This window comes from Cynocephalus volans, chromosome 3 (genome assembly GCF_027409185.1).
Source record: "Cynocephalus volans isolate mCynVol1 chromosome 3, mCynVol1.pri, whole genome shotgun sequence".
NCBI lineage: Eukaryota > Metazoa > Chordata > Mammalia > Dermoptera > Cynocephalidae > Cynocephalus > Cynocephalus volans.
In genome coordinates this window covers 74,723,890-74,749,294 of record NC_084462.1, presented here as the reverse complement: position 1 = coordinate 74,749,294, position 25,405 = coordinate 74,723,890, and the positions used below count along the sequence as shown (strand labels likewise).

Here is a 25,405-nt window from a genome sequence, read left to right as displayed (position 1 = left end):
TTCTTCAGTTTGGCAAGTTCTGCTACATTTTTTTTCAGGACATTGATTTCCTTGTACATTTCCTCTTTCAGATCCTGTATACTTTTCCTCATTTCATCATGATGTCTAGCTGAGTTTTCCTGTATCTCATTCAGTTTCCTTAGAATTATCACTCGAAATTCCTTGTCAGTCATTTCAAGGGCTTCTTGTTCTATAGGATCTAGAGCTTGAGAGTTATTATCCTTTGGTGGTGTACTTTCTTGATTTTTCGTATTTCTGGTATCTTTTCTTTGATGTTTATTCATTGTGGCAAGGGGTTTCACAGTCCACAGGTTTGACACTATTGACTGATTAAGATGTTGCTGTGGTTGCCTATTTGGTATGGCTACCTCAGTGACTGCTCAGTTGGCCAATAGTGCCTTGCGTGTGTGGTTGCCTCGAGTCTTGGGCCTCTCTGGGGAGCCACTTCTCTGGTCAGCTTGGACTCTGCTGGGCTGCTGGATCACGGGGCGGTACCGCAGGGTGTGTTGTCTCTGCTGAGCTTCCACCTCCTGTGCTGGACTTCTCCCTGTTCCATGTGCTCTGGCCCAGACTGCTGGGATGCACCGAGGCACCGCAGAGCATGTGGTCTCTGCAGAGCTTCCCCTTCCCCTGCAGGATGTCTCCCTGCTCTGTGCCTGCTAGGCCAGGCTTGGGATGGAGCCAGGTGGCAGCAGTGAAGCCTATCTGCCGGATTGTGCGACGGCAGCCCCGCAGGTCATGTGGTCTCTGCGGAGCTTCTGCCTCCCCTGCTGGACGTCTCCCCTTTCCATGTGCACTTGATGTTATGTTTTTATAGTTTAAATTGGTTGATTTGTGGGAGAGAGTGACGCTAGGGACCGCCTATTCCACCATCTTGACCGGAAGTCCGGTACTTTTTATTTTTAAATCAGTGATAAATAATCTATCTTGGCTGGTTGAATGGCATCAGGGTCTAGAATTCTCTGTTTGCTCTAAATGTCAATAGTATAGAAAAATATTAATAATAAATAATAAAATATAAATAATAGCAAAAACATAGTTAAAAACAGAGGAATTAAAATGGTACACTAAAAAGCATGTAGCTAGCTTTGGCTGGGACTCTGGGGAGAGGTCGAGGTCTTGTGCATTCTCCCAGTAGCCACCGCTCTTCCTCTTCCCAGAAGTGGCCTGAGGTGATGCCTGAAAATGGTTCAATGTTCATTTGACCCAGAAACCCCAAGAAAATCATGCAAATCAGAAGGTCAAAATCTTTGTGTTTGCTGTAAGAACATCCACGAAACTGCCCAGGCCATCAAGGGTGGGCATATCTGAAAAGCCACTAAGTATCTGAAAGATGTCACTTTACTGAAGCAACATGTGCCATTCCCTCCCTACCCCAGTGGAGTTGGTAGGGATGTCCAGGCCAAACAGTAGAACCGCACACGGGGTCAGTGGCCCAAAAAGAATTTTGCTGAATTTTTGCTGAATTTTTGTTGCACCTGCTCAAAAATGCAGAGAGTAACAATGAACTTAGGGGTTTAGATGCAGACTCTCTGGCTGTTGATCACATCCTGGGGAACAAAGCACCCAGGACATGCCACCGCACTTGCAGCGCTCACAGTTAGATTAACACACACATGAGCGCCCCTGCCAATGAGGTGATTCTTCCTGAAAAGGAACAAACTGTACCTAACCCGGAAGAGGAGCTTGTACAGAAATAAAAGCTATCCCAGAAAAAAGTGAAAGAAACAAAAATGTATGGCCTGGGAGTAAATTTGGCATAAAATGAGGACAAGAAAAAGTAAAAACAAAGTTACCACAAAAGAAGGCAGGCAACGAGAAACAGAAGAACAAAAAAGGCATTTAGAAAATAAAGGGCCGGCCCGTGGCCCACTTGGGAGAGCGTGGTGCTGATGACACCAAGTCAAGGGTTAGGATCCCTTTACTGGTCATCTTTGAAAAATAAAAAATAAATAAATAAATAAATAGCAAAATGGCAAATATAAATTCAATAATATCACTTTAAGCTCCCCTAAATGTCAATAATGCTTTATAGTCACCAAACACTTACTTTGAACAACTCCTCTGGAGGGTGTGGGAATTACCGCCCCAGGAGGGTGGGTAAAGGGACACAAAGGCCCAAAGAGAGGGGGACCCAACTAATGCCCTTGCATTGGCATGATGTCGCTCTTTGGTCAGCAAGGCCCTTTCTCTATGCCTAGCACAGTACTAGGTCCTGGGACAGGGGAGAGGGGAAAAGCAAAATGACATGGTCACCTTCCTCATAGTCACAGAGGTAGGAATTCAGAGACTGGGGAGGTCGAGTCCAGCCAGGTGGCCACCGGTGGGGTTGGAGTTGCCCACTGCACTGGGCCTTGGGCCCTGGGCTCTATCTAGCCTTGGCTCGAGGTTTCTGGCAGAGGCCACATTCCATTTAAACACTCCCACCCCTGTCAGAGTGTCATGCAGTAGGGTCTCTGAGGAGGGGGCACACCCAAAGTGACTGCATTTCCCATTGGGAGGTGGACTGAGCCCACCTACCCAATGCACTCACTGAGTTGGGACTTTGGTAGGGTGGCCATTTTGTTCTGGATTGCCCTATACTGTCCTGATTTTAAAACTGCAAGTCCCATGTCACAGGGACTCCTTAGCCCTGGGCAGACTGGGACAGTAGTTCACCCTAGTGGGGCCTGCTTGGTGTGGATCCTGTGCAAGATGATTATCGGGCTGGGGTGGGCTTTGGCTGAAGGAGAGCGTGTAGCAGGCCCACTGAGATCAAGCCCACCATTCTGGCTCTGCCAGACTCCTGCTTGGAAAACCACCTCCTTGGGGTCTATAATCTGTGTGAATTTACAAGCCAAGCAATTTGTTAGGCTTTGGTCAACCTTCTGGAGTTTGTGATATGAGGTGAAGAAAAGGCTGAGACCATAGTGAGTCACTTTCATTAGTCTCCTGGTCTGGAAAAGTCATTTTCTACAGCCTCAGCGTTTAATGGGGATAATAGTCCCAGAGGGGTTGTGAGACTCAAATGTAATAATGAATCCCAAAGTGCTTTGTAAAGCCCGCTAGGAGGGGTTGTTGTGACATTGCATTGATGCCTATTTCCCCTAGAAAAGGATGAGCTGCCTCCACTACGCGGCCCTCGGCGGCTCTGAGGACGTGTCCCGGGCCCTCATCCACGCAGGAGGCTGCACCAATGTGGCCGATCATGTAAGTGTGGGGGCCTGGACTGGAGGGGGTCACCTTTGCAAAGTCTTCCATGACCACATTGATGAAACCCAGCAGGGAGAAACAGGCACTACAGGCCTTTGGGGTTGGGATGGGGGCCAGGACCAGGAGAGCTGTCAGCACTTAGGAGAGTCAAATAAAGTTCTAGCTGGAACAAGATTAGAAACCAGGCCTGCAGTTCCTCCTAACTGAATTATCTGCTTGTGTTCTCTGCTCATTTATGCATTGGGTCTTTGTAATAAGTTTTTACATTACTGATCTTAGTTGTTCATTTTTTTCCTGTTAAATGATACATTTGGCATTAGACAACCTGGCTTTGAGCCCTGGCACTACCATTTACAAATTGAATAACCTTGGGCAATCAGCTTTAACCTCCCTAGGCCTCTGTTTCCTATCTATAGGTACTATTACAGTCATGTGTCTTTGGCGATTTTGTCATTGTACAAACATCATAGAGTGTACTTACACAAAGCTAGATGGGATAGATACTACACACCTAGGCTATATGCTCCTAGGCTACAAACCTGTATAGCGTGTTACTGTACTGAGTATTGTAGGCAAGTATTACACAATGGTATGCATTTGTGTATCTAAACATAGAAAAGGTGCTGTAAAAATACAGTATAAAAAAGAATGGTTCCCCTGTATAGAGCACTTACCATGACTGGAGCTTGCAGGACTGGAAGCTGCTCTGAATGAGTGAGTGAGTGGTGAGTGAAGGTGAAGGTTTAGGACACTATTGTGCACACTGTAGACTTTCCAAATACTGTACACTTAGGCTACACTCAATTTTTTAAATATAGTAATTGCACTACAACATTATGACAGCTATGATGTCACTAGATGATAGACATCTATGTTTAAATTAGGAAGGGATTATTTCTTTCCTTCCTTCCTTCCTTCCTGCCTTCCTTCCTTCCTTCCTTCTTTCTTTCTTTCTTTCCTTCTTTCTTTCTTTTTTTTTTGGTGGCTGGCCAGTACAGGGTAACTGCTTATGGCTGAAATAAGTACAATATTTAAAATTATTGTAAAAAGAATATAACACAATTCATCAAAATATAGAGAAAAAAGGTGTTCCTAATCCCCAATTCCTACTAAAGCAATGACTTTTCTTTACTCCCTCCCAGTTTTTCCCAGATGTATAGTAGCACCTCCAGCTAGAAAGAGTCCACTCTAAGGCAGAATTTTGGAAAGCGGGGGACACTTACTTGTTTTTGTCCATCAAGACACCATAATCCCGACTCCAGTCTGGTGAAATCTACCCAGCCCAGGTATCAAATGTTGCTATGCAGTTTTTCTGTTACCCATGTTTAATGCTAGTTGTGGTCCACTGACCCCATCACACTTTACTTAGCAGCTCTCCAGCTGCTGGATATTTAAGTTGGTCCTGACTTTTCCACTATAAATAATGATTTCAGAAACATCTTTATGGCATTTAACTTTTTATTTCTTTTGCATTATACTTGGATTCCTCAAACAGGATTTGTGGGTCAGGTGATAAAAACATTTTTATGATTCTCCGTGTAAGTTGTCGAATTGCTTTCCAGAAAGGTCAGACCCCCAATGAATGACCTTTCACCAATATCAGGTATTAATATTTTTGTAAATTTTGTAGTTACATGACTCCTTATTTTTGTTTTACTTTGAATGTTTTTGATTATTAATGACCGTTTCCCACTAATTCTTCTAGCTTAAATTCTTCTGTTGTGAATTATTTCTTCAGATCCTTTGTCTATATTGGTGGAGTTTTTTTTTAAAAGCAATTTCTGTGAGGTCATTACCCTTCCATCATCATATGTGTTGTTTGCTCTTACAATTTTTTTGACACACTGAAGACGTAAATTTTTATGTAATCAAAGGTATTTGGGACACAAAAGTTTGAATTTTAGTTAAGTAGTCTTCTATGTTGACAAGTCAAGATTTCTTCCCAGTACATTGTTTTGTTTTGTTTTTTTCATTTTGGCTGGTTTTGCCCCCTATTTATTTATTTATATTATTTTCATTTGTTATATTTGCATTGTTTTTAATATCAAAAGTAACCTGCTGGTAGTAATAGTGTCAAAAGACACATTCAGAAAAAGTGAAGGCCCTCACTTCTCTTTCTTGCTGTGGTTTTTACCCCCAAAGAAATCAAATCTGATTATCTTTTTCTTTATTATTTCTCATAGTGTTTCTATGCTTGGGAAAAGAATCTCTTGCACAATTTGAAAATGATTTGCTTTCTTCTAATTTTTCCATAAATTGATTTTTAAAAATCAGTCGTTTTATCCATGGAATCAAATAGGAATCAATGTGTAGTTTTCCCTCAAAATTACTAACTAGTTTTTATTTCAACACCTCTTATTGAATACTCCTCCCCTTTGTGATACATCTGATAAAATACTTCAATTCATTGGGTTCTGCTTCTTAAGTGACCATTCTGTAACAATGAACTACTTCCTATGGGGAACCATGTGCTCTTCCTGCCCCAGTTGAGACTGATGAGTGAGGGCTGATCCCAATAGTGAACGCAGTCCCCATCCCCAGTGTCTCTTCGTCAGAGGTGTCCTCTGCTCATCCTTCAAAAGAGCAGACACTCCTGGGCCGGCCTGTGGCTCACTCGGGAGAGCGTGGTGCTGACAACACCAAGTCAGGGGTTAAGATCCCCTTACCGGTCATCTTTTAAAATAAAATAAAATAAAATAAATAAAGAGCAGACATTCCTTTCACAGGGTGTGGGTCCGGCTGCCTGCCCCCTTTCAAAAACAAACCACTCAAAGTCAAATGTTGGTGAAAGTGGAAGTCAGCTTTTATTCAGGAATACCGGTGACCTGAGGAGAGGCGTTGGGCTCACCCATCTTTCCGGGAAACCTGAAGGAGAGCGGCCAGGCTAAAGTCATCTCAAAGACTCAGATTTACTGAGGGGTTTTTAAAGAGGGGGCTAGGGAATGGAACGTGGGAAATAAAAAGCAGGAGCAAGGGGAATGTGAGCAGCGAGGGCTTCATGCCAAGTCTCAGGTGCAAAGTCTCGCCATGACTCCGTCTGGTTTGTGCTCCCGTCCTTAGGGTCCTGCTGGATAGTACACGCCTTGTTGTGAGTTTGCAGCTTCAGGAAGGCTGGAAAGCAGCTTTACATTATTTACAAATAATGTCATCTTGCCCTATAACCAAGGTTCGAAATATCAAATAACTGTGGGAAAAGAGGGAACTCAGAAAAATGCATGCCAAGAAGAAAACTGTCCTTTTAAAATTTGCCTACAGCCCATGTGGTTCTAGATCCCAACATGGCTTCAGTCCTGCTCACTCCAATATTCCCACCCATTCCCCCATTCCTGAAGCTTCCTACCCCCATCCTAGTTTGCTTTCTTCTTAGTGTTTGGCATTAACTGATAGGTTAGTTTATCTTGTTTATTGTCAGTTTTCCCAATAGAAGATGAATTCCATGCTGTTGCTGCTGCTGTTGCTGCTGCTGCTGCTGCTGCTGCTGCTGCTGCTGCTGCTGATGGTGGAGGTTTTGTCTGTTGTGTCCACTGCCCAGGGTCTAGAACAGTGCTTGGCACATGGTGTATACTCAGTACTTACTTAAGGAATGAATGAATGAATACTGATTTAAACATCCACCATCTCCAGCTACCTCCACATGCTGGTCCAGGAGGTCCCAAGGCCCCTGTAGCCAGTTACCTTTGTTTGCCTCCAGCGTGGATGGTCCCCGCCACCCAAAGGGGGCGAAAGAGCCAATCCTGAGGGATCAGGAGTGTGGAGCTAGTCACAGTCTCTTTTAGGGATGCCTGCCCTCCTGTGTCCTTTCAGATTACTGCAAGGTGTGGCTCAGACACATAATAGCAGGTTTTTTGTTTTATCTTTTTTTCTTTTTAAAAATTATTATTAGCATATTCATCATTACAAATCGTAATCTTTCCCCATGCTCTCCACCCAACCTATAACTCCCCAACCCTCCTCCTTTCCTCCTCCCATCTCTAGTATCCTTAGGTTTATTCTCTCCTTCTGAAAGTTCAATGTATTATTGTGGTCTTTTTCTTTTTCTCTTTCTCTTTCTTTCTTCCTTTTTCTTTCTTTCTTTCCTATCTATCTTTCTTTCCTTCTTTCTTAGCACTCCGTTATGAATGAAAACAAGTAGTATTTCTCTTTTTGTGTCTGGCTTACTTCACTTAACCTAATTTTCTCCAGACTCATCCATGTTGCTGCAAATGGCAGAATATCACTCTTTTTTTTATGGCTGAGTAGTGCTCCATTGTGCATATATACAACGTTTTCCTTATCCAGTCGTCCGTTGATGGACACTTAGGTTGTCGATGGACATTTAGCTTGGTTCCATATTTTGGCTATTGGAAATAAAGCTGCGATGAACGTATTTTTCTTAAACAATTGAAGTTCAAAATAGCCAAGAACACTTTGAAAAAGAAAAGCAGGGGAGCGGATTTGGCCTTAACCCACATACCATATACCATAACAGATTGATAAATTTGATTATATAAAAATAAAGACATTTGACTGGCAAAGGAGAGTATAAGAGAAGTCAAAAGCCAGTGACAAACTAGAATCCAAGATAAAGAGCTGAGTTTCTCTAATATATAAAGAGTTCCAACAACAGTTACAAAATAGAAAAACAAAGAACCTGAGAGAGAAATGGCCAAAGGATATGAATAGACATTTGTTAGAAAAGGAGACACAAAGGACTCAAGAGAAATGCAAATTAATACTATATGGAGATACAATTATCCACTTATTAGACTGGCAAAAATCCACAAGTTTTGCCAAACGGGTTGACAAAGCTGTAGGAAAGTAGGCATCATCTCATATGACCAGAAGGAGTATAATTTGGTATAACCATACAGAAGGCAATTGGCAATATGTATAAAAAATGCAATTACATTGCCTTTTGGAACCAATAAATCTGCTTCTAGGAATTTATTTTACAAATATACTTCCACATGTATGGAATGATATATGTGCAAGGTTTTTGTTGCAGTATTGTTAGTTACAGTAAAAGATTGGAACCCATATTTAAATAGGAGACCATAAATTACGTTCCAGCCATGCAATGGAATACTTTGCAGCTTTAAAAAATGAGGACATTTTTCAAAAAAAAAATGTACTTGTATGGAAAGATCTTAAAGATATATTTATATGAAAGAAGCAAGGTGCACATTCTGCAATGAAAAAACCCAAGACTCTCTAGAGAAATGGATGAATGTGGACTAGGGCAGGAAATACATAGGAGTATCTTGTGGCTCCAGAAAGTAAAGAAGTGCTTCATAAAGTCACAATGATAGGCTGTGTCAAAGGGTCAAAGGAACTAACTGAAAGAGCTCCCAATGGTCAAAGCTGGAACAATTTAAGCAATGAGATAATAATCTGATGTATAAAGTAAATATCTTTGAATCTATACTGATATAAATAAATGATTGAATAAATAAGTAAATGGCGGAGAATAAACAAATATCCCATGCAGAAGAATTCCAAATAATTTATGAAACTGCTGTGCCCTAACGGAGGTGCGACATAACTCGCCACTCCTTAAGTGTGGGCTGTGCATACTGACTTCCTTCCAAAAAGTGCGGTATAGGAAGGGGAAAACAGAGTAACATTACATTGGAGAAGCGTGACAAACAGTGCCTCAGCCAGATGATCAAGGCCAATATCAAGTGTTAGTTCATGTTGACCTTGATATGGTGTGACAAAAATTATACTTTACCTCTGTGACCGTCCTCTCCCAAACTCATAACCCCAGTCTAATCGTGAGAAAAACAGCAGACAAATCCCAATTGAGAGACATTCTAGAAAATACCTGACAAGTACTCCTCAAGACTGTCGAGGTCATGTGTTATAACACCAAAGTCAAGGGTTCGGATCCCTGTACTGGCCAGCTGCCAGAACAAAAACAGAAGCTGCCAAAGTCATCAATAACCATGAAAGTCTGAGAAACTATCACAGTCAAGAGGATCTTAAGGAGATGTGGTGACTAAATATAATGTGGTGTCCTGGATGGGATCTGGAACAAAAAAAGGACATTAGGTAGAAACTAAGATATCTGAATAGGGTATGGATTTTATGTACTAATACTGAATTAACATTGGCTCATTAATTGTGTCAAATACACCATACTAATGTAAGATGCTAACAATAAGGGAAACCAAGTGTGGGGTATTTGGGAACTCTCTGTTGTATCTTTGCAACTTTTACATAAAACTAATTATATTCTAAAATAAAAAGTTTATTTAAAGCTACAGAACAGTGTGGGTAATATACTAAAAAAAAAAAGGGGTGGGGTGGGGTGGGGTGGGAGATCCGTACATATATGCCAAACTGATTTTTATTGGATGTGCTAAAGCAATCCAATGGAGGAAGGTTAGATAGCTTTTCAACAAATGGTACTGGAGAAATTGTACAGCCTTAGACAAAAAAATGAGGCTCTCAAGGTCAAGGGTTCAGATCCCCATACCAGCCAGCCACCAAAAAAAAAAAAAAAAAAAAAAAAAAAGAGCTTCAACTGAAACCTCACATCTTGTACAAAATTAACTCAAAATGGATCACAGACTTAAGTGTAAAACTAAAAAACTTTTAGAAAAAACATAGCAGGAAGACTTTGGGATCTAGGGGTAGGCTGAAGCATTCTTAGACTCGGCACCAAAAACATGATCCAAAGAAAGAAAAAACTGATAAATTGGACTTCATCAAAATTTTTAAAATTTTGCTTTGCAAAAGATCCTGTCAAGAGAGTGAAAAGACAAGCTACAGACCAAGAAAAAATCTTTGCAAATCAAGTATTTTACAAAGCCTAGTGTCTAGAATATAAAAAGAACTCTCAAAACTCAACAGTAAAAGAAGCAAACAATTCATTTAGAAAATAGGCAAAAGACATGAATAGACATTTCACTGAAGATATAAACACATGAAAAGATGTTCAACATAATTAGCCATTAGGGAAGCGTAAATTAAAATCACCATGAGATTTTTTTTTTTTTTTTCGGCAGTTGGCCAAGATATTACTACACACCTTCCAGAATGGTTAAAGTAGGTCTGGCTGGTTAGCTCAGTTGGTTAGAGCATAGTGTTATAACACGAAAGTCAAGGATTCAGATCCCTCTACTGGCCAGCCAACAACAAAAAAAGAAAGAATGGTTATAATAAAAAAAAAAGTGGCGCCATCAAATGCTGTTCAGGACCTGGAGAAACAGGGTCACTCATACACTGCTGGTGGCAATGTAAAATGGTACAGCCACTCTGTAAAACAGTTTTGGAGTTGTTATAAAATTAAAGATGAATTTCCCATATAACCCAGCAATTGCATTCTTAGGCATTTATCCCAGAGAAATGAAAACTTCTGTTCGTACAAAAACCTGTGTATGAATGTTTACAGCAGCTTTACTCATAATAGCCCCAAACTGGAAACAACCCAGATTGTCCTTCAACAGGGGAAGGTAAAACAAGCTATGGTATATCCATGCTATGGAATACAACTCAGCGATGAAAAGAAAGAAAGTGTTGATACACGCTACAACTTGGATGGATTTCAAGGGAATTATGTTGAGTGAAAAAAGCCAATCCCAAAGGTTACATATTGTTTGATTCCACTTTTATAACATTATTGAAATGATAAAAAAGAAATGGAGAACAGATGAGTAGTTGTGGGGGTTCGGGGGACCGGGGATGGGACAGAAGACAGAGGAGGGTGTGTTTATAAAAGGACAGCACAGGGAATCCTTCTAGTAATAGAAGTGCCTGGATCTTGACTATGTGGTAGATACACGAACCTACACATGTGATAAAATTACATAGAACTAAACACACACACACACACACACATACAAATCACTATAAGTAAAACTGGAAAAATCTGAATAAGATCAGTGATATTATCTATGTCAATATCCTGGCTGGGATATTATACTATGGTTTTATAAGATGTTACCATTGCGGAAACTGAGTAAAGGATATACCACATCTCTGTGTATTCTTTAACTACACATGAATCTACAATGATCTCAAAATAAAACTTTGAATTAGAAAAGTTTTTGCTTGTATATGCATTTAAAAAATCTCTAGATGGATACACATAAAAGCAGTAACAGAGGTTACCAGAGGAGTTGGGCAGCGGGAAGAACTGAGCAGATGGGCAATGGGATGGAAAGACTTTTCACCATATACCTTTTTTGTTCCTTTTAGTTCTTTTGCATTTTATAAATAAAATGTTAATCAATTAAAAGCAATACTTGCTCTATTACCACTCCCCTTTCCCACCATATTCCCCCAGACCTGTTTCCAGGAAGACCGAGTCCACGTGCAGCATATCTGGTTACTGTATCTCCATAGCCTGCCGCTTCCTGGAAAAGCCACCTTATGGCTCTGATAAGTTTCAGGGCTTATCAGCGTCCTGCCCTTGAGCCGTTCCCAGTCTCTGCCCATTCCTCTCACAACAGGCCTTTTTGGCCTGATTTTGATTTCACATTTATCTGGCAATGATCTGAGGATACTGTTGAGAGTCTATGGTAGTTTCACGTGGGTTTTTAATTTTTTTCTAGGTAAGTGTCTAATAACTATTTATGTAGGAAATGAATGAATGAGAAAGCCAGTCAGGACCAGCAGAGATCTCGCTTAAGTCTAACACTCTGTCAAGGCTGGAAGACATGTTTCAGAACAGTTTTTGGCATTTATTGACATTTGGGTTCGGGATTACATTAAACCTGTAAATAAGAGAAAGTGGTTATTGTTATAATTAATTTTTTCACCAGGCATGTGATGTCTTGCCATTTCTTCATGTCATCTTTTATGTCCCTCAGTGAAGTTATATAGCTTTTGATTTGCCTTTGTTTTATCCATTTCCAATTATACCCTTCATAGATACTTTGTATTTTTTGGCTGTCATTGTGACTAGAATACCTTTTTAAAATTATGCATTGTTTCTTGTAGTTATGCAATACAGGAATGCTATTGACTTGGGTATTTTTTATCTTCTACATGACTTTGAAAGGACGAGTCGACACCAGTTGACGATCCACCGGAGAGAGCCCGTTTATTAGGCGGCACACACACATATATATAGGGCTTCTAGGGAAGGCTGATTGGCTTAAAATACAATCCCTACTTAGAGGGCAACCAGCGCCATGATGGGGTGTGGCCGAGAAGGACTTATGTGATCAGGGTGTGATCCCTTGGGGCATTTGGGTTCTTACATTCTCTGTGTGATCCCTTGGGGAGTTTGGGTTCTTACAGACTTTATTAATTCTACTAGGGTTTTTTTTGGAGGGGGGGTTAACTATTTTAGCCTGTCTAGATATACAATTGCATTGCCTACAAATAATGGTATTGTTAAAGTCTTCTTTTCTAATATTGATAACTCCCTCTGCCCCACCCCTGCCTAAAGTAATGACAGTAGTGGGCATTCTTGTTGTTATGTGTCTATAAGTCCGTTTTCTGTTGCTCATAACAGAATACCTGAAACTGGATAATTTATACAGAAATTAAATTTATTTCTTACCCTTTTGGAGGCTGGGAAGTCCAAGGTCCAGGGGGTACATCCGGTGAGGACCTTCTTCTTGGTGGCGGCTCTCAGCAGAGGCCCGTGGTGACATAGGTTATCACATGGCGAGGATAACAAAAGCGTATCTCATGTGCTCTACTTATAAAGCCACCAGTCCATGATAACCCATTGATAGATTAATTCATTCATGAGGGTAGGGCCCTCACAATCCAATCATCTCCTAAAGGCCCCACCTTTCAACACTGCCACATGAGACTCAAGCTCCCAACATGAGCTTTGGAGCGGACAAATATTCAGACCATACCAGTCCGTGTGTTCTGCTCTGTGACACTTTTATAACTCAGTATGTGAGGGTGTTTTTCCATAACAAGTATTGATCTCTACCATCGATTTTATTGGCTTTGTACTATTCCACAGCAAGTGTGTCACTATATCACCTCGAGAGGGGGGATGATGTGACAGTATCTTCTTTTTGTCATTTAGTCAAGAGGCCACAGGAGACCATTAGGGATGGTGTCTTCCAGCCTTGAGAGAGCATTAGACTTGGAGCAAGGTCTCTTTGCTGGTCCCAGCTGGCTCTCTCATTCATTCATTTCCTACGTAAATGCTTATCAAACACTTACCTAGGTGCTGGGTGTGTGTGCGTTGGGGGCGGGGGTAGAAAATCCAATGAGACATGGTCCTGATTAGCTACGTGTCCTTGGGCAAATCACTTAAGTTTTCCGAACCTCAGTGTTTCTATTTATAAGATGAAGATACTAAAAAGAATATCATCCCTATATGCTTCCTAGTTTGATGTGTAGATTAAATTAGGTATCAGAGAATGTTAAGATATCGTTGCTCGAAGGACCTTCGCAAGTATCACTTGCTGGATGAAGAGCAGCAGAGAAGGAAAATGACTTGTCCAAGGTCACACAGTGAGTCCCCGCCAAAGCAGGGTCTCACACATGGGTGTTCAGACCCCCACCCATTTTGAGGATCAGTTTGGGCTCCAGGGATTCAGGCTTTGGGTCTGTAAATGCTTCAGGCCATATTGTCCAAGAAGCTAGAAGAGCCAAACACAGGAGCACTATGCCTCCTCTCCTTGCTCCTGTCCCCCAGCACCAACCTGTGGCTGGACAGTCCTGAAAGGGACCCATCAATTGATCCCTGTGTCTCCCCCCACAGCAGGGTACCTCTCCTATGCACCTTGCTGTGAGGCACCACTTTCCTGCCCTGGTCCAGCTCTTCATCGATACCCACAGTGACCTGGACGCCACTGACAATGTAAGTGGCTGCAGAAATCATCAGGCCCAGAGAGCCTCTGGGCACCCTCCCTGGCAGGGCTTGGCTGTGGTCTCTAGCATGGCCCAGAGTTGAGGAATTGCTTTTTTTGGCTTTTAAAAAGCTGTTTGAGTATTTGTTGAAGGTAGCATCATTTTATTAACCATTCCCCTATTTTGAACATTTTGGTTCTTTCCAAGTTTTCAACATGATACATATAACACGAAGTAAACATCTTTCTACATTCAACCTTTTCCTTTCATTGCTTTTTTTCCTTAGGGAAAATTCCCAGGGCAGTCTTGTGTAACAAGAGGCCTCTGAGTCCTGAAGCTGTGGTCAGTAAGGAGCCCTTTTAAGTCCCTGTTCCCACTGTCCACCCCACAACCATATAATACTCAGTTCTGGCAAGGGCACGGCACACAAAGCCACTGGGAGTGGAAAGCAATTTGGCAGAATGTATACCTTTAAAATGATCTACATGTGCACTTCTGGGAATTGAGCCTCAAGAAATACATTAAAAGCTCATGCACACAGATGTTCGTTGCAGCATTATCAGTCCTCAACCTGAAAATGACCCAAATATTTAATAATAGAGGTGATTGGGTAAATTATGGTACAGACATAAATAGGCTATTCTGGAGTTATTAGAAATGACGTTCATCAGAGTTTGTAATATGTGAAATTATGTTAGGTAGAAAAATAAGATGCAAAGTATATATACAGGATGATCTCAAATATTTAAAACCAACAAACTAAAAACATTCTGCACTAAAGAAAAGACTAGAAGAAATATACTTACTAAGGGCATTACAGGCTCCATTACTGAGGGTAGTGGGCTGGTGAGTGGGTTTTTTTTTACTTCTTTCTTCTTTCCATTTTTTGTTTTTACTTAGTTTTCTCTGGTGAATATTATGTTTATGGTTAAACTCAGCTCACCCTGCCACCTTGCCCCATGATAACTTCTTATAGAAACTTTGTTAAGGCCCCATTGGGAGTGTCCTACCTTGGTCCTGTCCCGGCTTTGAGCTGTGGGCCACCCCTCCGTGCTTTTCTGCTCATCTGTCCCCTTGGCTTCTTCCCCAGAGGCAGCAGACACCCCTCCACCTTGCTGCCGAGCACGCCTGGCAGGACATAGCGGAGATGCTCCTCATCGCTGGGGTGGACTTAAACCTGAAGGATAAGGTACCTCTGCTCACAACCAACCTCCCTTTCAAGTTTTATGGCTCCCTCTTTGCCAGAGACACTGCGATGAATGCCTCCTCCCTGCTCCCTCTCAGGATGCTCAAAGCTTCCCATCCTTCATACACAGCTCAAAAGCAGCCTCCTCCAGGAAGTCTTCCTGCCTTTCTGCTACTTTCCCCTCTCTCCTCTGAAGTCCCTCAGTCTTGGCCCACCCCTTTCCTAGTCTAGTCCTGTGATATGGTTTCCTTCTGTTTCCTGGCGCCCATTAGACTGTGAGCTCTTAGAGTCACCTAGTGGAGGGTGAGGGGAGAAGAGAGTAGAGTCCCACATCACCACCCAGCAGTCTGCGACATGTAGGACAGGGTTTGAGGAAGCTTTCCAGCTCATTGTGCCTTTGGGTGACTGGAGGTCTCAGACGAGCTGTAGACTTGTGTGACGCTGGAGGTCACAGGCTTGTGAGGGGCGGGCACTTGCACCTGTGACTCAGCAAGGCCAGCCTGGCACCATATGGGGTAGAATTGGGGACCAGGATCAGGCCCTGAGGCTGGACCTGGGAGTAGGCTCCCTGCTTTAAGTGGGGCCCAGGGCAGCTGGCTGGATGTGAAGAGGAGCTTCCCATCTCCCTGCAGGTCCCTGGAGGTGACTGTGGGGCAGGCCTGGAGCAAAGGGCTTGGGTGCTGTAGGGAGGTGGGTCAGCATGACATGAAGAGCCCAACCCCCCTTCTCTGGTCTCTTGTTTCCTCATCTGAGAAATGGGGGTGGTAACAAGGATCTGACAGGTAACACTGTAGAATTAATGAGGGCTGAGTTTTATAAGCTCTAAAGCTTCCCATATTCTAAAGAAACACAAGAGGTGGTCACTGGAATTATTATTATTGCCTTTTCTACCTGTGACTTTTCCACATTCCCATCATACCCAGAAAACCTGAAAACCTCTCTTTTCTCTGATGTAGGCTGCTGGGAACCACCTCCACTGGGAAGGAGGGTTTGTAGTCAGTGCTAGAGGCTACCCTGTACCCCTCCTATACAAACTGTGACTTCTCTTCTTGCCCCTTACTTGCAGCAAGGAAAAACTGCCCTGGCAGTGGCTGCCCGCAGCAACCATGTCAGCCTGGTGGACATGATCATAAAAGCGGATCGCTTCTACAGATGGGAGAAGGTACAGAGGCCCACGCTTGGTCTCTCTGTGTTGGAAAGGGAGTGGCCTCAGCTCTTGCTGGAACTGGCTTTGAAACGCAGCCCTGATCAATTCTGGGGCCCCTCAGTCTGCAGGTGGATGATAATCCCTGCCTTGCATACCACCAGGGTTGTTGGTGAGGATCTGGAGCTGGGTGAGCATCAAACACACTGACACAATCTGGACTAGGGGCATGCCCGTGTGAAGACGCTACTGGACTCTGCTGTAGCTCCTGGCTGATGAATGCGTGAACACATGTATGTGCGAATGCATGTCTGCATGGCTAATAAAAAGATGGCAAATTTGTTCCATCTCACTGCCATCTCCAGGTGGCAACTTTCTGAGGCCAAAAGAAGAGTGTGCTGCAATTGATTAGTGATGTCTGCTGTGGACTTGGGAAAGAGGAGTGGCAGAATATAAGGCTGAGCATTTGCGGTTCCAGTCCACAAGTGAGGGTGGGGAGTTTTTTTGAGTCCTCAAAGATTGTTTTTATACACAGAAAATAATTTTTGCATTTACTTCAGTCTTCAAAATATTAAATTTGTTAAGTTACGAATTTAAAAACCTAGTTTTCTTTAAACTTTTAAATTCATTTTATAAATCTTACTATTCTATTTATTCAACTAGTAAATTTTAACAATCAAGGTAGCCTTTTGATTAATGTTTGGTCCCGTGTTTAAACTTAGTTTATTAAACTACCTTATACATTTTGAACTGAATAAATAAATTTAATATAATAGATTTTCTTTTTAAGCACTTCAGACGCTCCCTAAATTTTTAAATCATCCTAGTAAATCCATTAAACTAAACCTATAAATAATTTCAAATACCTTAAACATCCCAATATGGTTTACAAATTTAGTGAGCTTCTCTTACACCTCTCAAATAAAAATCACTATTCCAAAATAGATCGATAACAAATTTCAAAAGGAATCATGAGATTTTTTTCACTGATATTTTAGATTCCCTTAAACATTACAACCCCTTTATATATGACAGATTACTCCTAAATGTAATCCCAAAATATTAATCCTGAGGGTTTGACTGACCCATCTCTGTTCAATTCTAAACCACCTTGAGCTTTATAGGTCCTCACTACTAAAGCAGTAGCTGCCAGTTCAAATCGCAAATCCCCTCTGTAGCCCAGACCAATTCAGTCAGAATCTCTGGGATGGGGACCAGGCATCAATAGTTCTTAAAGCTCCCAGATGCTCCCAGTATATGGACAGGGCTGAGAACACTGCTCTAAGGGAACAGCTTCTAATACCCAGGCGACAGCCAACCTCCCAGCTCATTACCTCACAGGTGTTTGGCTACAGACTGTTTACCAGGATGTAAGATTTGGAGCTGCAGACACCAGGTGATTTTTTTTCACCCTGAACTTTTTAACAACCAGAGCTCCTCATCCATTTCCTTTAGAAGGGCTTAAGCTACTGTGGGCTTAATTTAGGCTACTACATAATTCTTTTGTAACCTCTAATTTTATCACTTGCTTTGCATATAAAGAACTCTGTAACCACACCCTTCTTCACTACTTGCTGGGATTCAGCAAGCTTGATTCTTGGCCTGACTGGTTTTGGCCACAGCTTCTGAGTCATTCTGCTGACCCCCATGCTATAAGAGAAAAGAGAAACATCTGACCAGAGGAATTTAGGAAGCCTCCCTGGAAGAGGTGCACATAGGTGGTCTTCTGATTATGGCAGTGCGGTTGAGGGGCAGGAAGGTAAGAAAAGGAATTCTGGGTGGAAGAGTTGTGTGAGCAACTTGAGTTCCAGAGGGCAAGGCAAGGCATTAGAGTCAGAAACTGGAGTAGTGGACATCAAGCCCAGGTCCATCCTGACTCCATCTCTCCAGCTCCCCAGCAGAAGTGGCGGTAGGTAACAGGAGCCTTAGCCCTGCGTTGCCCCTGTCCAGGTCATGAGGGAGAGCCTGGTAGGGATTTTCCCTAGGTGGCTTGAGCACCTTTGGGATCTGTCCTACAGGACCACCTTTCACACAGGGACCCCAGTGACCCCTCTGGGAAGAGCTTGACCTTTATGCAGGACCACCGGCGGGAGACACAGCAGCTCCGCTCTGTACTATGGCGACTGGCCTCCAGGTATCTGCGGCCCCACGAGTGGAAGAAGCTGGCGTATTCCTGGGAGTTCACTGAGGCCCACGTCTGTGCCATCGAGCAACAGTGGACAGGTACCACTTGCCTCTCCCCACCCCAGCACAATCAGCGGGCACTGTTAGATGTGTTTGGTCTTCTGTGCTTCTGGGGAAAGAGCCTGTGCAAACCTCAGCCCAGCCACACAGTTTCCACCGTGCCACGTGCTCTTTCACTCCTCTAGACCTTTGCCCAGGCTGTACACTCTGCCTCTCCCCACCCACTGACCTGGGAGTTTCACATTCTGGAACTGATGCCCATTGATTATACACTAAACTGAACCATTCCTGGTAAAAAGCCACAGTGGCAGTTGGCATGATTATTTAACATCTATTTGGATATTTTGGCCCTGGCACTAAGGCATGAAAAAGAAATAGAAATAAGGAGTGTAAATATTGGAAAGTGTTTTAGTCAGTTTTGTGTTGCTATAACAGAATTACCTGAGACTGGGTAGTTTATAAGGAAAAGAGGTTTATTTGGCTTACGATTCTGGGACAGCTGCGTCTGGCATGGCCCTCAGGCTGCTTCAGAGAGAGAGAGGGGGGAGGTGCCAGGGTCCTTTAAACAATCAGGTCTCAGTGGGAACTAATAGAGGGAGAACTCACTCACTACCCCTCCTCCCCCAGGGAGAGCATTAATCCATTCATGAGGGATCCGCCCCCATGACTCAATCAGTTTCCAACACTGCCACATTGGGGATCAGATTTCCACATGAGTTTTGGAGGGGACAACACATCCAAACTCCATCAGAAAGGAAGAGAGAGAATTATTAATTTCGGATGCTATAATTGTATACATAGGAAGTCCAGAAGTATCAACTGAAAAATTCTTAGAATTAATAAAATAATTCAACAAAATGGCTAAATATATAAAAATATGAACACCATAGTATTCCTATGTACCATCAATAACTCGGCAAAAAAATATATAGAATCTTTTAAAAGAGACTCCACTGACAAGAGTGTGTGCATTTCATCTGGAAAGTCTTTTTTTTAATCTAGAAAATCTTGAAGAGAAATATGAAGTACCATATTGGAATGAGCAGCACTGAAGCCATGTTAAGACCTAAAACTGCCTGGGCTGTAGGCAAATTTTAAAAGGACACAGTTTTTTTTCTCGGTGTGCATTTTTCTGACTTCCTTCTTTTCCCATGGTTTTGATATTTTGAACCTTGGTTATAGGTCAAGATAACATTATTTACATAAATGCAAAGCGGCTTTCCAGCCTACCTGAAGCTGCAAATTTGCAACAAGGCACGTACTATCCAGCAGGACCCTGAGATAAGGATGGGAGCATGGTTATTTGATTTTTTGAACCTTGGTTATGGGGCAAGGTTACATCATTTACATAAATGTAAAGTTGTTTTCCATTCAGTCTGGAGTTGTAAACATGCCATGAGACACTTACTATCCAGACCCTGAGAACCGAGGAAGACATCAGTAAAGCCATCTGAGAGGCTGCCCCTCCTCTCCCTCCTGATGTCTGGGCTGAGCTCCACTGGAGTTCAAAGGCTTGGTGAGACCCTTGGCCTCCCTCCCACCTGGGCGTGTTCAGAAGGTGTACAGGGTGGCATAGACACGTGCTGTGGTAAGTCGGCCCGGTTGGCTCCTTCTCTCTCTCTCTCCCCTCACTGTCCTCAGGCACCAGAAGCTACCAGGAGCACGGCCACCGGATGTTGCTTATCTGGCTGCATGGTGTGGCCACAGCTGGTGAGAACCCCAACAAAGCACTGTTTGAGGGCCTCGTGGCCATTGGCAGGAGGGACCTGGCTGGTAAGAGTATCCTCTGATCATTACACATTATATACATGTATCAAAATGTCACTCTGTACCCCATAAATATGTACAATTATTACAGGTCTATTAAAACATTTTTTTTTTAAAGAGCACCCTCTGCCGAGCTCCTGCTCAGAAGGTATGTGGCCCTGCTGGATTGCAGCAGGGTCCTTCAAGGGCTGCTCAGACCAGAATGCAGTGACACTGGCTCTGGACCTTCCAGATTCCTGGTTTTAGCCCTGCCTCCTTCTCGAACTCAGGCAGGGCCTTGAGCAGACCACAGTACTTCCTGGTACCTGTCTCCCATCAGTGCAATGAGGGTGTTGGCCCAAATGAACCCTATGACCTTCACAGTCCCAAAAGCCACTGAGGCTATAATCTCTTCCTTGCCAGCTCTCTATACTTTGATGTTTTTTAATTCCCAGTTTGGAATAAGGCTGGAACAGACTTCTTTTTCACAACCATTAAGACATATGAGCCCAAAGTGACTTAATGCAAGTTGAACCAGTCAGATCTGATCAAATAAAACTTCTGAGGCCGTCATAACCTATTTGAGTGTGCCAATCCCAAAAGCCTGATTTGGGAATCAGGGCATCCTGTGGAACCATTAGGCAAGCAGGATAAAAGCTTCTAGTACTAATCCCCATTAAAAATAAAATCAGGGGCCGACCCCGTGGCACACTCAGGAGAGTGCGGCACTGGGAGCGCAGCGGTGCTCCCGCAGCGGGTTCGGATCCTATATAGGGATGGCCGGTGCGCTCAGTGGCTGAGCGTGGTGCGGCTGACACCAAGCCAAGGGTTGCGATCCCCTTACCGGTCACAAAAAAGGACAAAAAAATAAAAATAAAATAAAATAAAATCAGTGCATGCAAAAAAGCCTTAAACACTGTAATGTCCATTGACATGGTGCATGACGGGCAACCACAGGATAGGGGGTCAGGCAGCCACTGACAGTGGTGAAGCCTACGTAAGTTATGAGGCAAACAGGAAAAACATTTGTAGCATATAACTGAGGGGAAAAAGGAAAATCATAGCATCGTGGCTGTCCCACAGCTGCTACAGACAAGGTGGGAAAGCAAAGAGTCATTTCCGGGTGGAAGAATTAGGGAATGGCTTTTTCTTTTTCCAAAACATTCTTAAATATTATTGTTGCATCTTCTTTTAGCACAAACTCTGGCAGGCTTTTAAAACATAAAAGCAGCCCTGTGAGGCAGAGTTTAGGCAACATGAGGCAACAAGATTCTTGTCTTTTGCAGAAAACATCAGGAAGAAAGCAAATGCAGACTCGAGTGCCCCCAGGAGGTGCACAGCCATGTAACTGGCGGGCAGGACCCCAGGTAGCGGGACCTCAGAGTGTGGGCCACCCGAACAGAAGATGACCACCTTTTAAGGGCTTTTAACAAATCACTGTTCACAGACCTCCAGCTGCTTCTACTGAAACAGTCATGCAGAGACTAGCAGGCAAATGTTTGTAATCTTTTTCATGAGGATTGGTCCAGTCCTGTTACAGGTTTTGCAGATAATCCTGGCCCATAAGATGGTCCTTTGCAGCTCTCAGCTCACTTTCACCTCTACTGTCTTGGAGCCTCCCAGCCATCCCCTGAGGTGCAAGGGGTGTCTTTACGGATTGGACCTTGAAGCCCAGGGAGGAGAAGCAGCTTGCCCAGGTCACAATGCTAATCAGGTGGTGGGATCAGGTGCCAAACCCAGCATTCCTCCCTCCCCAACCTGGCCAGGGGGCTCCGTCAATCACTTACAGAATGGACTGCCCTCTCCTCATTCACTGGTTTTTAAGAATGTCATGCTTATTCCATTATTGCTGTTTCTATTTACAAACTTATTTGTACATTTTGACAGTCTAGGAAGCATACACTCATTTTTTCCCCTCTTGTTTTATAATCTTTAAGTTTTAAAACTTTTTATTTTGAAATTATTTCAGACTTACAATAAAGTTGTAGAAATAGTACAAAGAATTTCCAAATACTCTTCACACAGCTTCCCTAAATATTAACATCTTACATAACTACAGTCTAATTTCCAAAACCAGGAAATTAACACAGATAAAATGCTATTAACAAATCTTTGGACCTTATCCAAATTTTGTCAGTTGAGCATGCATGCATGTGCTTTTTCAGGACCAGGATCCAGTTCGGGATCACAGGTTGCATTTAGCTGTCATTCTTCTCATTTTTAATAGCATATAAAGGGTCATCTCTGGAGCAGCACTATCCAATAGAACTTTCTGCAGTGATGCGAATGGTGCATTGTCTGCACTGTCCAGTACAGTAGCCGCTAGCCACCTGAGGCTATCGAGCACTTGAAATGTGGCTACGAGGACTGAGGAACCTCACTTTAAATTTTGTTTCATTTTAGTTATTTGAAATTTAAATAGACACCTGTGGCAAGTGGCAAGCATATTGGATGGCACAGCCAGTCTGCAGCTTCACTTTTAGATGCCAGACTAGGACAGCTTGTGTGGGGCTCAGCCACACCAGTAAGAAAGTGTAGTTCCAGGGAGATGTGACTCTGGAGGCTTCACTGTTTCCCAGAATGTGGAGATTATCTATGCGGGATAACTTAGAAGTTCTGCCTAAAAGCCGTCTAATTTGAGCTCTCTTGCACGCAGCACAGCTGGCTGTGGCCAGTTGAAGAGCCCATATCTTAGAAAAGCTCCCCACAAAGGTCCCCATTGGGCCTGCAACCTGGAAAAGAGATAGAATCAAAACTATTAGAGCTGAAAGGGGCTTCAGCTATCATACATGGCTGGTGGGATTCACAATGGTACAGTTCTCTGCAAGGCATCTGGCATTATCTATCCACATTACAAATACCTTTATCCATTGATCCTGCAGTCCCACTTTTAGGAATTTATCCTACAGATAACCTGCATATGCAAAATGACAGATATGAGGTTACTTATTACTGCATTGTTGAACTAACAAAAGATTGGAAACAAACCAAATGGCCATCTACAGGGGACTGGTGAAATAGAGTATGGTCCATCTGCACAGTGGAATATTATTCAGCAGTAAAAAAAGAATGAGGATGCTTTCCAAGTATTGTTATGGAAAGAGCTCCAGGATAAATAAAGTGAAAAAAACCCATGATACAGATCAATGCATATAGTTTGCTACTGTAAGAACGGAAGGAAATAAGAAAATATATTTATATTTGCTTATATTTGTATAAATAAAAGCTAGGTAGAGACTAAGAAACTAACCTAACCGGTTTCCCTGAGGTAGGAGGATATGGGGAGCAGTTGGACTAGGAAAGATTTCTCAGTGGTACCTTTTAACACTGTTATGACTTTTGAAATGTGTAAGTGTTTTACTTACTCAAAACTAAAAGGATATAACAAACTACAGAGATAGTAAAAAGATCAGTGGTTGCCAGAGACTCAGGAGAGATGGTGGAGCCCAGGGGATTTTTAGGGCAGTGAAACTTCTGTAAGACACAGTAATGGTGGGCACATGACATGTGCATTCCTCAAAACCACACAAATGTACCACACACTGTGAACCCTAATGTGAACTATGGACTTTAGTTAATCGTAATGTGTCAGTACTGGTTCATCAGTTGTAACAAATGTATCACACTGATGCAAGATCTTAATGATGGGGAAAGTGTGTGAGGTGGCGAGAGGAAGATGGGAACTTTGTACTCTCTGCTTAATGTTTCTCTAACCCTAAAATTGTTCTAAAAACTAAAGTCTATTAAAAGAGTAAAAGTAAAATTATAAAAAGAAGAAAAAGAGGCTTTTAAATCAACCCATCTGTTCTATTTGGGAAAGGTACTCTGTACTACATGGGACTTAGACTATTTATCTGAATGAATTTTCCAAAATGAATTTTGTATTTTTTTTCCAAGACAAAAAAAGCAAGTTTTAAATACAGTAAAATTGAAATGTTTAAATATATCTCTCAAATTCAGTACTCATTTCTTTTGTTTGGGAAACTCAGGGCAATTTTTCATGTCAGCCAAGCTGTCACAGATTGGTTCTGTGTAAGCACAACCACTCAGCTCACCACCACCCGTAAATATTTACTGAGTGTATTCTGCACCAGGCAGTCTGCTAGGTGTGGGTACAGAGATGAGCAGCCCACACTCCCTGTCCCCTAGAAGCTATGGTCCAGTGGAGGAGAGGGGCTGGGATACCCACCAGTCACTGTAATATTGCGATCAGTGCTGTAATGGGTGGGCACAAGGAACATGGGATTGATTTTTCCCTGGGGATGCTAGGGGGAGGAGGGGTCTGAGAAGCTCACAGAGGAGACAGAAGTGGGGAAAGGACAGTCCGAGCAAAGAGCCCCACATGTGCAGTGGCACAGAGGTGTGGAGACGGAGGAACACAGGGAGTGTGGGAGGAGGGCAGAGGTGAGCTGAGGGGTGTAAAGGGGTGCTGGCAATAAGAAAAAATTTTGTGTCATATTCTAAGGTAAAAACTGAACTGCATAGACTCCCTCTTTGGAAATACACATCTGCCTCTCCTTTTAGAGTATACTTTAACTTGGTAATTGTGACTCTTCTTGTTTTTAAAATGTATATTTAAATCCTTTTCCAATGTATATTTACTTTGTTCACTGTTCCTCCCTCCCCTTTCAAGATACTAAAAACCCATTCAAATATGAGCTCATGGAAAGATACATATTATCTTTTAATTCTATTTTTCCAGGAACTTTTTGAGGTACCCTCATATTCTCTGGAAATTTATATACTTACAGTACAAGACTTGGAAGGGAGCGGGGCAGGCCCTGGGTGCAGTGGATTGAATGGTCCCCCAAAGTCATTGGAGCTTAATCCCCACTGTAAATGTTGAGGGTGGGAAATCCTATTATGGTAATTGAAAGGTGGGGCCTTGAAGAGGTGATTAGATTTTAGGGACTGTTGGGTGTGGTTCTGAGGGCTTTAAAAGGAGAGCACGTGAGAGTCTCTCTCTCTCTGCTTCTACTATCTCACAGTGTGATACCCCGCGGGCTGAAATTACCACTAAGGAAGATCCTCACCAGATGTGTTCCCTGGACTTTAGACTTTCCAGCTTCTGCAACTGTAAGCAATAATTTTTTTTTTTTTTTTTACAAAATACCCAGTGCCAAGTATTTCCAGCAACAGAAATAGACTAATACAAGGGCTCATATCATGTATCAAAATGAACTCATAAAACTCACGTGTTA

The 25,405-nt window shown here is 42.7% G+C and overlaps 1 protein-coding gene across 1 annotated transcript in view; it reads left to right on the top strand.

Annotated features, from left to right (window-relative positions):
• ANKDD1A (ankyrin repeat and death domain containing 1A) overlaps positions 1–20,471 on the top strand; it is a 47,812-nt gene extending 27,341 nt beyond the window's left edge. The window contains exons 9-15 of the mRNA XM_063090041.1: positions 3,091–3,189; positions 13,856–13,954; positions 15,035–15,133; positions 16,197–16,292; positions 18,293–18,497; positions 20,100–20,231; positions 20,458–20,471. Of these exons, the coding sequence (XP_062946111.1) occupies positions 3,091–3,189; positions 13,856–13,954; positions 15,035–15,133; positions 16,197–16,292; positions 18,293–18,497; positions 20,100–20,231; positions 20,458–20,471 (744 nt within the window). The remainder of the gene's footprint in view (positions 1–3,090; positions 3,190–13,855; positions 13,955–15,034; positions 15,134–16,196; positions 16,293–18,292; positions 18,498–20,099; positions 20,232–20,457) is intronic.
• Positions 20,472–25,405: the final 4,934 nt, after the last annotated feature.